The 12575-nt window shown below is 41.0% G+C and overlaps 1 protein-coding gene across 1 annotated transcript in view; it reads right to left on the bottom strand.

Annotated features, from left to right (window-relative positions):
* Positions 1-12575, bottom strand: part of peak1 (pseudopodium-enriched atypical kinase 1) — a 102337-nt gene that overhangs the window by 23291 nt on the left and 66471 nt on the right. The window contains exon 4 of the mRNA XM_080876279.1: positions 1410-4941. Within this exon, the coding sequence (XP_080732405.1) occupies positions 1410-4813 (3404 nt within the window). The 5' untranslated portion in view covers positions 4814-4941. The remainder of the gene's footprint in view (positions 1-1409; positions 4942-12575) is intronic.

Raw genomic sequence — 12575 nt, 5'->3', positions numbered from 1 at the left:
ACTAATTGGGTAAAAAATATTAATTTTGCTTTTAATATGTCCCAAGGGTTGAAATCTGTTTGTTTTTTAGTGGAACAATTTATCCTATATTGTTATCCTATATTAAAAAACCCCACATTCTGTCATAACCCCCACAATGCTGGTATTATTTCTGTTTTTGTACTTTAAGTAAAGAATATACTGTACACCACAACTGTATTAGTTTTTGGTTTTGAAATGATCACATATTTTATAGCAGTTGTTTGCAACACAATTCAACTCAAGGTTTAGTTTAGCTGAAAGTTAAAAAGGTACAATTAGTAGTTTTTTTTTTAGGTTATTTAGTACAAGAAAAGGATATTGCACTCATAAATATACAGTGATTAGTTGTAATTACATCCTCCAACAAACTGATGCATTCTCATAAACTTATAAATGAATCCATTAAAAACACACAGGAGGGGAAAATGTCATGTTGACCTGCTATTTCAAATACAGTAGCCTAGATGGACATTGTTGTTTTGCCTAATTGCGTTTTATGTATGTAGTTAGAGATCAGCCACATAGGTAGTAAGCTAAAGGTGGAGGAGTAGAGAGCTTGCAGGCAAATTGTTATTTCTGTCTGCATGAAGGATCACACATATGGTTTATCATCGGAGAAGGGGTCTCCTTCGTGAAAGAAGTGAAAACATGAAGGGAAGTGACAACACCACCAGCATCTGAATAAAACATCATCCTTGTCGATAAACATGATTATTTATTCCTGATATTGTCACAGTTACTTAATGTGACATGTGATCATCCCGTTTCCAGACAGCTGACAACAAGCCAGCTAAACAACGACAGCATGTTATAAGCTAACATTATCCAAGCTAATTTTAGGCTTGAGTGTCCTAAAAAAATTCACATTCCCTCCGACAGTTTAAACTCTCATACAATGTGAAAATGCAATTATTTGCTATGTGTAAAGGTCTAACAATGTCAGATCCACTTCAAGGAAAGTTTCATTAACACTGGCTAACAGCAGCTAACTGTGCCTAACAGCAGCAAAAACAGCTGATCTGACTGACAGAAAGGGTCAGGATATTCATCACAACTCACCTCAGTATTGCTGTCATCGGTCAGAAGTGAGCTTCACTGACTCATATCGACATGTATCGGGCTCATTTGACAAAGTTTTAAAGCTGTTTGTCAGCACGCTCCGTAGCTAGGATTATGCAGCTGAATTGAGAGGGGTAAGACAATAGAACTCAACACTGCAATCTGCAAACCTACTAAAATCTAGTGGTGAGATTTTATGAACATGTTTGAACATGAACATGTTTCATGTTCTGACAGTATTCTTATTGAAAACCGAAACTACAATTAAATAACTGCATTTTTTAGGGCATTTGCTGGTTTCAGAAGACTAAACAAAAATTTTAAAATACCTTAAATCCTTGCAATTTTCTCCTCCAGCCTTGGGTGAGGATGTTGTTTTGCCTGGACTCAAAGGCCTAGGATCTTTGTTTCCGTCAGGTTTCAGTATTGTAGTTTCTCTGCACTCCTCTACCCGTAGTTCTCCTTCATTGCCGTGGCTACTGCCAGTGTCTGGTTTATAGGTGAAGATAATGGTTGGTTTCTGGGTGGGATCTTCTGCTTTTGCCTCAGTGAACCAGTGCTGATTTTGAGCTGGTGGTGGTGGAAGCATGTGAATGACAGTTCCATCAAGCCCGACAAGCTTGCCCTTCTCCTTCTCTCTCTCCAGCTTCTCCCTCTGCTCATCCTCGTCTTTCCGCCTACGAAAAAAGCTCTTGAAGGAGATCCAGCGTTTAGGTTTGGAGCTTTCTGCTAAACTACGTCTCCCTTCCCCTCCAGGACTCGCTTCACCTTCGCCAGGTCGCACTGGTGAACTGGAGGCAGAGCTCTTGGTCCAGTTTCCAAAATGTCTCTGGAGTATGTTAGAAGCATGATAAGGAGAGGATGTAGATCTTGGAGGAGGGAAGGGGGCAGTGGGCTCAGGCTGGGGGCTTGAGAGTGGGGCAGCAGCAGAGGCACTCTGAGACTTAGACAAAACTTTTGAGGGTGTGTCTTTCTTTGACTTGGAAAGACAGCCATCAGTTGGGGAAAAGAGAGACTTGGGCCGAAGAAGGGTCTCCTTAATGGCATCAGGTGGGAGGGCATATAGCTCCTCGGAATTAAAAGATTTGGTTTGTGCTGATGGGGACTCCGGAGGAGATTGAGGAGGCTGGATGGAGGCCACAATCTGTGAAAGCACAGCACTGGCTTCCTCCCTATGGCTTACAGCTGTCCCAGAAGATAAAGCTAAGCTTGTATTATCATCTTTATTGCAAGCAGCATCTCCACCTGTCTTATAAGTGTGTGTAACAATACTGGCAGTAGTGCTGGCTGCAGGTACATTTGCATTTGCAGTAATGGCAGGATTGGCGGGAGAATTTGTTGATATAGTGGGTGAGAATGCCCCACTTGTCGAGCCCATTACAGTGCTTGTCACAGTGCAAGAGTCTGTAGTGGTTCTAGGTTGTAGATTTGGTGCTTTTGACACTGCTTCAAGTGGAACCTTTGTCTCTTCAAAGGAGGCTCGCTCTGATGTTCCTCTACCAGAGAGAGTTTTCTCTGTTGAGGCGGACTGGACACTCTCAGAGGATCCAATCTCTTCATAAGTATGGCTGGCTACCCTATTACCCATCCCTTTTGTCTGTGGTAGCTCCCCACTGAGTCCCAGAAAGCTCTTATACACAGCTAGGTTATCATATGCACTTGGATTAATAACAATAGGTACCTTGACAGCATTCTTGGCACTGCGGGCATAAGCAGGCTCATCTCGGATAATAATGGGAAAAGGAGGCATGCCTGCATTATTGAAACTGTTAAATTTGATCTCTGATAAATTGGGGGATTTCACAGGTACAGTTCGAGAAGAAGATAGCCCAGCAATGGGAGAAGTGGGAGCTGACTTGTGGCTGCAGTGCTGAGTGGTCAGGGCAGGGACAGGATTATTCCCAACCCCTGAATCTATTTTAGGTATTTTTTGGCGAGGGCTTGTGCTTGATGTCCACACTTCTTGGTAACGTATGCTGCTAATCTTCTTTTGGGATGAACCTGACAGAGCAAAAGAAGTAGGTGATGTTGGCATCACAGGAGAAGACACAGATATTGGGGACATTGGAGCTACGGCCTGGGCTGAAGGAGTGCTACTAGATGTCGTAGGGCTTGAAGGCATCGATTGGTTTTTGGGTTTTTGAGAATCTGGAATCTGTTCATCTTTATTGGCCATGGATGCTGAGACATCTACTACAGTGTAAGGCTTACAGATCAATGACTTTTCCAAATTTACTACACGGTATGGTTTAGCTTGCTCTTCTGTGGGACTAAAACTTATAGTGACTGGCTGACCAGGAAGCGCTTGGGGCATTGGCATCCCTTCTCTGCCATCCTGATCCTCTAATCTGATAGCCAGGACAGCCTTGTGTGTTTCAGCTACCTTTAGTGGACTCAGTGCCCTGTTGACAGATTCCTTCTTAGGAGGAGAAGTGCAGGTGATAGGTGGCTTACAAAATGTGGGAGAATGCAAGCCATTTCGAAGGACACAGTTAGCGCTGCTACCACTGCTGGATGTTGTTCGAGAATCCTCCGGTATTGATGACGATGATTCAGGAGAAGTGGCAGACTCAGAATTTGACAGGAAGCCGCTGCCTAGCATATCGTGAGGTCCGTAGGAAATCAGCCCTCCATTGGAATCCACAGAAGGATAGCCATTTAAGATCTCATCATAGCTATCATCATAGTCCACCGCACAAATTCGCTGTAGTGAGCGGTTGCGAAGCGGCACAGTATTCCACTTTTTCCCCGCAGCAAAGGGAACGGGAGACAATGTGGCAGCACGGAAATTAGCAAATCGTGGTTGTCCTCGCATACGGATTTCCATGGCTACCAACTCTTCATCGCTTTCATCCCAGCTCTCATGCTCTTCATCATCATCCCTTTCAGTGTCTTCCTCATCATCTTCATCTTCATCCTCCTCATCTTCACTTTCACTTGTAAAGTCCGGATAACAAAAGCGACCACCTTCTGTGCTGATGATCTTGGTACTATCGCTCAGGGATACCCGTTTTTGAGCAGTGCTCCCAACTCCACCACCACCACCACTACTACTTCCCATAGCCAGACAGCTTGAAGCTGGTATGCCTCTTTCTAAGGATCGTCGGTATGAACTACTGATCCGACCCCAAAACAAGTCCTTTGAGCCAGAAAGTTGCGTGGGACTAGAACCAGGGCCCAACCCAGCAATCTCTTTAAGTACATCTGTCAATCCACTGTTGTTGTTATTTCCACTAGGTGTCCTTGGGCTAAGTGGTCCATAACCCTCAATCTCATCATTGTCATCCTCTCCTTCATTGTTGTTGCTGGGCCCACCAGGTCTTTTGCGGTTCAGTCCATTGCGATTCCAGACTGTGAAGGCTGATGTTTTCCCCTGCTCTATTACCTTTGGTGGTTGCTGGAGATTGCCATCTGAATCAAGTCCTGCAGAGGAGCAGGGCAGCATCATAGTGGGCTTAACAGCGATGGTTGGCTTCTTGGCCACAGGTGGACGGAAGTGTCCTGACCGAGCAGATCCACTGCCAGTCCGCTGGGAGTTGGTGGTGGTATGGTTAGGATTGGCTCTGGCACCAGCAGCTGGAAGGTTCTGTTGCTGGGATGTTTGAGGTCTTTGCTCAGAAGGAGGCTTCCCTCCACTACTCTGAGCTAGACAGTGCAAACTCTTTGGTTTAAAGCAGTTCTTGCACTCGCCTGGTTTCCACACGTGCTCTGTGAAGGTGCTGCAGGCCGACATGGCTGCGGGTCCAGAAGGTCAGCCCTTTAGGTCAGTGGACAGGAAATCCCTCCATGAAGCTCCAAACTACAGTGAGTATCTGTAGATGAATAATGATTGAAACAATTCAAACGTGGAGGACCTCAGACCTGAAAAACACAACAGGAGAGAAAAGAATACATTCAACTTAATTCAGTTAGTTGTGCATTTAGATTTATTCATGCAACACTGGTAACAAAGAGTAGGATGAGGCAGAAAGGCAGAAGCAAAAACACAACAAAAAATAATCATCTGTGGGAGGGAGAGAATGATTCAGAAAAGCAGTATTTCAATTTCTCCATTAGGTGGCAAACTTTCTCTACTACCTCAGTCCATCCTACAGGGAGCTGATCTGTTTTCTAACCCAAAATGGTCCTACAAGACTCAGAAAGGCAAGGGGCAGAAGCAGTGGGAACTGAAACAGGTTATTTCTGTATTATTATGGACTGTTTGAGTCAAGCTTAAGTAAAATGAAGTCACTGATGTTGTTACTGAATCAAAATCCAAAACCCTATGAACTGTTACTCAGATGGAAAATGTGATTCAGCAGAGTTCACACATGATCAGTGTGACCAGTGGCTCTTGTGATACATCCATCCATCCATTTTCTTCTGCTTATCCAATTCAGGTGTGCAAGGGGGGGGGGGGGGGGGGGGTATCCCAGCTTCACAAGGTGAGTGGTGGAGTACACCCTGGAGAGGTTGCCTATCTGTCATGGGGCCAACACAAGAGACAGACAACCATTCACTCTCACATTCACACCTATTCACAATTTAGGTTTACCAACTAACTGAACCTCATGCATGTTTCTGGACTGTGGGATGAAGTCCGAGCGTGCAGAAAGAACCCAAGCAGGAAAAACGGGGAAAACATGCAAACTCCACACAGAAAAGCCCCAGACTGGACTTTACCAGGACCTTTTTGCTGTGAGGGAACAGTTCTAACCACTTTACTATGTGCAGGGCTTCTTCCGATACATATTCACATAAAATTTGATGACAATGAGGGATGACTGATGGCTATGGAAAATGTGTTATCAGGCCAGTGAGTGATTTCCTATTAACTGTCAATATTTGATGTTTCACTGCTGGAAATTAGACTGAAATCCACAAAATATCAAAGAGTAAAGCCTCAAGGCAAAACCAAGTAAAAATAAAAATATACAAGAAACCCAAGAACATACACAGTTCACAGCCTTTGGGGTGTGACTGAAACTTATTTTCAAAATAAGCATTCAATAAGACACCTCTGTCTGTTCAATATTAAATCACCTGTTGAAATTGGGTCATTTAATATTCTCTTCATGCTGGACTGAATGCAAACAACCAAAGACCTGAAAACTGGCACTGAACCACACAGTTACTGTTTTAAGTAAAATAAACTCTAAAAACAATGGCACCTATTAAAAAAAACAACCCACTTAAAAAAAAAAAAAGATCAGTGGTGAAAAATCCACACCATTCAATCTGTAAAATGACAAAGGCTGACATTTAAAACTCTGGTTATCAGCACAAGTCCAATTATCCGGTCATATTTATGTACTTCTGTAATTATACAATGCTAACAAAAAGTAGCAGAGTGATAAAGGCCCTACCCTAGTTGTTTACTAAATACATTCAAAGAAGGAAAGATGGGACTAAACATTTTTCTGGAACCCTTGTTATATCTGGTTAAGCCACACTTCAATGCAAATCATGAATCTAATGGAGGAAGAAAGACAAAGAAAAAGCCATTAGCATTTAGATGTGCTTTATCCTGATTGACCAGTCCAGCTTCTCACAGCCAATTATAACAAGCTCTGAAATACCACATTAACATCAAATCCATGGATAATAAGTGAAGTGTAACTCAAATAGCCAATTAAATTCAAGCTCAGTCCATGTTTAAATATTACACAGGAATGGTAGGTTACATAATCTGTTTATGCAGTTTATGCACCATTTCTAAAACTAGCCTGCCATCAACAGATTATTTTCAAGGAAAAAATAAAATAAAATACAATAAAACAGTTAACTACAAAAGAAGGTGCATAAAAAAAAAAAGCAATAAAAAGCAATAAATTTAAGTGTTGTTTTCTAAACCAATATTATGTCTTTGGCTGGGATTTAAGAGCTTATTCAGCTTTGCTTGACATATAGGGTCCACCAATGGACTATTTTAAAACACTTGGGCTGGTCTCACAAGTGAATATGCTTTATAGGTAAAAAGACATCCAAACACAGATTTTCAGAATGTTTTTTTAAGGCAACCAAATAACAATCATGCAGACATTCTACAATGACCACCTGTGAAACTTAAAATGCAATATTAACAGAACAATGTTAAGAGAACCTTGGTTTTTCTTCTCTTCTGACAGTTTATCACAAAAGCATTAGCAAATTAATATTTACCTAATTAAATCTTTGAGTATTTTGCACTTTTATGACTGAACTTAGCAGTTAACCAAATAAAGCTGTGGATGACTCATAGCAGAGCTGATATCAGCAGGGTTAGGTGAATCATGGACGTCAGGTCCCGTACAGAAGGATGTTACAATGACAACACCCCGCCCAGGGCCAGACACAATAAAAGAGGAACTCCTGAATCAAACTCTGCTGACCGAGTCACATTGGGCGGGAGAAGATTTATCCTGTTACACCGAACAGGCTGCATCCACACAGGAAACAGTGGCTGTAATTCACACAATATTATTCCAAAGCTGTCACAGTGTGACACGTAGGCACTGTGGCAGACTTTCAAAAAGTAACTTTCTAAAGCCCAAGAAAGCCCAGTGTGTCTGTGAAAGGACCTTAACGGTATTTCTGCTCGTTTACAGTGACGGCACGTATCATTGTTTTGTCCAATTCTGACCCTTACAGGACAACATTATTAGGACTTTGCTTTTTCACATGTGCTTTTAAAAATCGAAAGGACGCCCGCCTTATCTTTACAGGAGAGCCCAAACACCCCACACAGGAAGGTTATTCATGCCACTGGCATTCAGTACCCACAGGTTGTTGCCATACATGAGGGTGGGAATGTAGATCGATCAGTAAATCAACAGCTTCACTTTCATACTTAGACCAGTACAGCATCCGCAATACTGCAGATACTGCACCAATCCGCCTGCCACTCTTCCACTCCCTTCTTCCCTCACTTGTGAACAAAACCCTGAGGCACTTGAGATCCTCCAGCAACTCATTCCCAACCCTGATTTAGCATGCCACTTTTCAGACTCAGAACCATGGCCTCAGACTCAGAGGTGCCACTTCTCATCCTAGCTGCTTTACAACTGGCTGCAAACTGCTCCAGCGCAAACTGTGGGTCATTGCTCCATGAACATCCACGAGATCCTGAGACTTAAGGATCTCACTTTTTTCAACAATGCTTTGCACACTAAAAAAATGCAGCTAAGATGTAGACCTGGCAGACTTTGTAAGTGCATTATTTCTTCCCTGACAGACAGCAGATGGAGGGGAGGAAGCGAGCAGTTTTCTGTGGAAATCAGGAAAAAAAAGACTCCTTATTGTGTTTATTGACTCCAAATCAGTTTGGTGAAATTATGAGCAGCAGCTATCAGGGTGCTTTCTAATAAGATACTTCACTTTTCATTGTTGCCATAATTCTGATCACACTTGAGACAATTGGGAAATATCAGATATTTAATGTGTCACATCCACAAATCCACCAGTAGAAACCACCCGTGATGGACGTGACAACATATTTTACTTTTCTCTTCTCCCTCATTAAAATTCTGCTGCTGTTTGATTTTATTTTCAAATCCTGTCACAGTGGGAGCTAATATGACACTGCACCCAGCAACAAGTAAAACATATTTGTATATTATAGATTTTTTCTGAGCAAAACTAGATCCATGATGTAACTTACAAGACCTCCCACCACCTGTTCTTGCATGACTGCAGCACACTGCAACACTTTTGGTCAAAACCCTAAAAATTTACTATAAATGTAACACTAACAATCACAGATTATTTACATTTAATGATCAGAGCATCTGCAATAATAAATCAAACTGCTTGGAAAGAAGCATTTCTCTAAACCGTTTGCTCATTTTCATCATAAATAAAAGCTGATGCACAAGGACAAAAATTATAATGAAAAGTATTGACTCCTTCATCAATGAATAAAAACAAGATGAAAATATTCTAGAGAGATGAGATCCAATCAGAACTGAATAAGTTTTGTAGAAAGGCGGGAAGAGTTTGATCCAATCAGAATTAATCTCCTTGTTTAGTAATGTTGGAGGAACACATTTCAGCAGCCCTCGGGGAACAGTACAGCTAGCTCCCACACTTGTTTCTCATGAATACGTAACATGTTAACACTTAGGAAGAAAAGAAGAGTCAAGGGAAAATAATTTTTAAACCCATTAGAGCAACGTTCTCCAGTAAAAACAGGAGAACATTTTTACAAGTTATATTTTAGTCAACCGAATCAACTTTAGGTTTGGCCGACAACAATCTTATATTCTACAATGTTTAGTTGACTAAAACCAAAAGAACCTAGATGCCAAAACTAAATGACATTTTAGTCAAATTTAAAATTTAAAATTTGCTTTTAGAATTAACACTGGGGAAAAAAAAATAGTAAATGGTAAATGGCCTGTATTTGTATAGCGCTTTTCTAGTCCCTAGGGACCCCAAAGTGCTTTACACATCCAGTCATCCACCCATTCACACACACATTCACACACTGGTGATGGCAAGCTACATCGTAGCCACAGCCACCCTGGTGCGCACTGACAGAGGCGAGGCTGCCGGACACTGGCGCCACCGGACTCTGACCACCACCAGTAGGCAACGGGTGAAGTGTCTTGCCCAAGGACACAACGACCGAGACTGTCCAAGCTGGGGCTTGAACCAGCAACCTTCCAATTACAAGGCGAACTCCCAACTCTTGAGCCACGATTGCCCCCAAAAAAGAAAGACTGGACAGATAACATCAAGAATACATAATAAGTATTAACAAGTCTTTGCAGATATTTGAGAATAGGGGATGAAATAATAGAATATGTAGATACCAGGACAATCTAGGACAACCCAGGACAAATGAAGCACCGGATGACTTCTCTTATACCAATTAATCTTTTCGTAAACCACGAAAAGCAGCTCACACAGCTCAACGTGAGGGACACAGTCATTAAACTATAATACATCCGACTTGATGCAGAAAGAAAGAGAAAACCATCGTGACACAAGAAATCCCTCTGGCTTATGCAATCGACTTTGTTTCAACATTAACATGATCCTAAATGCAGTTCTCCTTTTTTTTGCAATAAAAGTGTTCCTACTTATGGCCATCAGCCAAATTATAGACATCTATTTTTGTGTTGCTTTCATTATGTAACAAATATTATGCAACACAGCGGAAATGTGATGAATAACAATACAGCAAATTGGATCCAATACTAATAAAAACAATGATAAACAGACATTTTGCTCACTAACACAGGAATGCTTTTCCCCCTCGCTTTGTTTGGGATTATTTTATCATAGACATTGCTTTATTGATCTCATCTTTGTGCGTTTCTACTATCTGAATCTGCAGCATTTCCATTAGTGTGGACAGTCATATTTTCTCTTTCTTAGAAGCTGCTTTTCCATTTATCCAGAATATAGGAAATAACCACCTTTTCTACCAAACATAAATACTGATTAATAAACGCATAATTTATCTACAGTCTACTGCTGTCTACTCATTTATTCTCCCCCATCTTGTGTTTTTGTTTATCACCGACTTTCCTTTCATGTATATTTGATGAGGCCAAGGCATTAGTGACAATTTAAACGGATCCCTTTATGTCAGTAAAGACAGATAATACAGGTAATGAAATGCTCTTCATCAAAATTGTAATGGCATCCTAGAAAATTAGATTTTTTTGTGCCTAGAAAGATAAGTGCATAATCAACATAAAGTTGAGACATCTTCTATCTCTAACAAATTGTCACGAGGACACGGGACATCCCTCACTGCTTGTTCGAAATTAGGTTACAGCATTACGAAAATGTTGCCATTTAATGAAGTAGCAATGAATGAAGGAAATCTGGCTAATCTATAGGATGGCTTCATGACTATTTTCATTAGCATAGTTATCAAACAGAACCAAGCATTTCATTAGGAATTTTAACCCAGCAACTCAAACTGGAATTGGAGCACGGTGTGGGTGGGAACAAGCTAACGCCGGGTGTTATGTGCTGTCTCAGCTCAGCAGAAAACTTTGTCAGCTGTACGACTGTTATTTTGTTTTGGAAACGGTCACTTACATGTGTCAGCCTGCTGTTCACAAATTATCTGTTGGCACCACATATTGCAGTCACTATTGCTATGACTGTAATCTACCAGTTGCCAGCCACTTCCAATGAAACTCAGAAGCGCACTCGGGTCACCTTTTCAAAGAATTTAGGATTCACTGTGAACTGCACATCAGCTTAGATTGCAATGATTTGGAAATCACTTAAATCTTATTTCCACTTCTAAATGGCACAGATGCAACATCACATGTTGAAACTGGTTGTTTTTATTGTTTTAGCAAAAATATATGAATTCACTTTTTATCTACATTTCACACAGTGTCCCAAATTTTCTGGAAAGGATTTGAGGTTGTGTTACATGTAAATAAAGAATAGATTATTACATAATTACATGGGGAAATATGTGTTTGAGCCAAATCCCCAAATCAAACTCAGATAATGCTCTTTGTGTCTTATAATTATCTTATAATTATGTTGCATCTCATAAGAATTATAATGTTTGTTGTGTACGAGCAGCTGCCCCAAAGTCTCCTCTCCACTCATTTCCAAAAGCTCTTCTGTCTCATCTGCATTTCTTCCTCCTCCATTCTTTTCCCTCGCAAAGTTTTTTTTCTTTGTTGTTTTGTCTTTTTCCCTGTGGCTCAAAAATTTCCCACTCTTTCTCCCTACCCACTCTCTTCTTATTCAGGCCGTTTACTGAAGGCTTTCTTTTTTCCCCACTGTTGCTTTGTCTTCTGAGATATGCAAATCTGTCTCTCTCCTGCCCCGCTTTATTTCAAACAGCACTTCAAGCAGAAGCTGTGAGACTTAAATTATGCAAACCAACACCACCAAACACCAGAGCTACAAGGTGTCCCACACGCAATTACACCATCCAACCCATTGCCAACAAAGACACCTTTACACTTTACTGTGAACACCAACAACATACCATGACTTGCATGTGAACACCAAATCTGTGACAAAATGGATTATGCATTCACTTGGTAAACTACATCTGTGATTACATAACATGTTTTGACTTTCGACTCCACCTGTCCACATGTCCGGAACCAGATGTTGAACACCAAATTGCTTCAACTGGGAAGGCCACCAACTTGCTAAAGAGCTGCAATGAGCTTTTGAACCTATGTGTGTCAAACTCAAGAGCCAGAAACAAGCAGTCCTGTCCAACTATGAGCCTTTTTATTTACATGTGTTTTATTTTCAACCAAAACTATTGCAATCTATAGATCAGTTCCACACTGAGTGATTTACTGAGGGACTAATGATTATTTTCAATATTGACTGACATCTGTGGTTTAGGAGAAACGTGAACATACAGTACTGTAAACAACAACAACAACAACAAAAAACATGTTGAGCTACCCCTGATTTCTTTACATTTTGATTTTCGGGTCATTGTTTTAAAGTGGTCTTTCTGAAAGACTTTCAAAGTTTTTGTTTGGACATTGGCTGCTTTTTCACTCACTTTCAGTCCAGTCCTTGTGCCT

The sequence above is a fragment of the Rhamphochromis sp. 'chilingali' genome, assembly GCF_963969265.1.
Source record: "Rhamphochromis sp. 'chilingali' genome assembly, chromosome: 2".
NCBI classification, from domain to species: domain Eukaryota; kingdom Metazoa; phylum Chordata; class Actinopteri; order Cichliformes; family Cichlidae; genus Rhamphochromis; species Rhamphochromis sp. 'chilingali'.
Note: the sequence above shows the minus strand (reverse complement) of the source record. Positions and strands in the feature narration are given on the sequence as shown.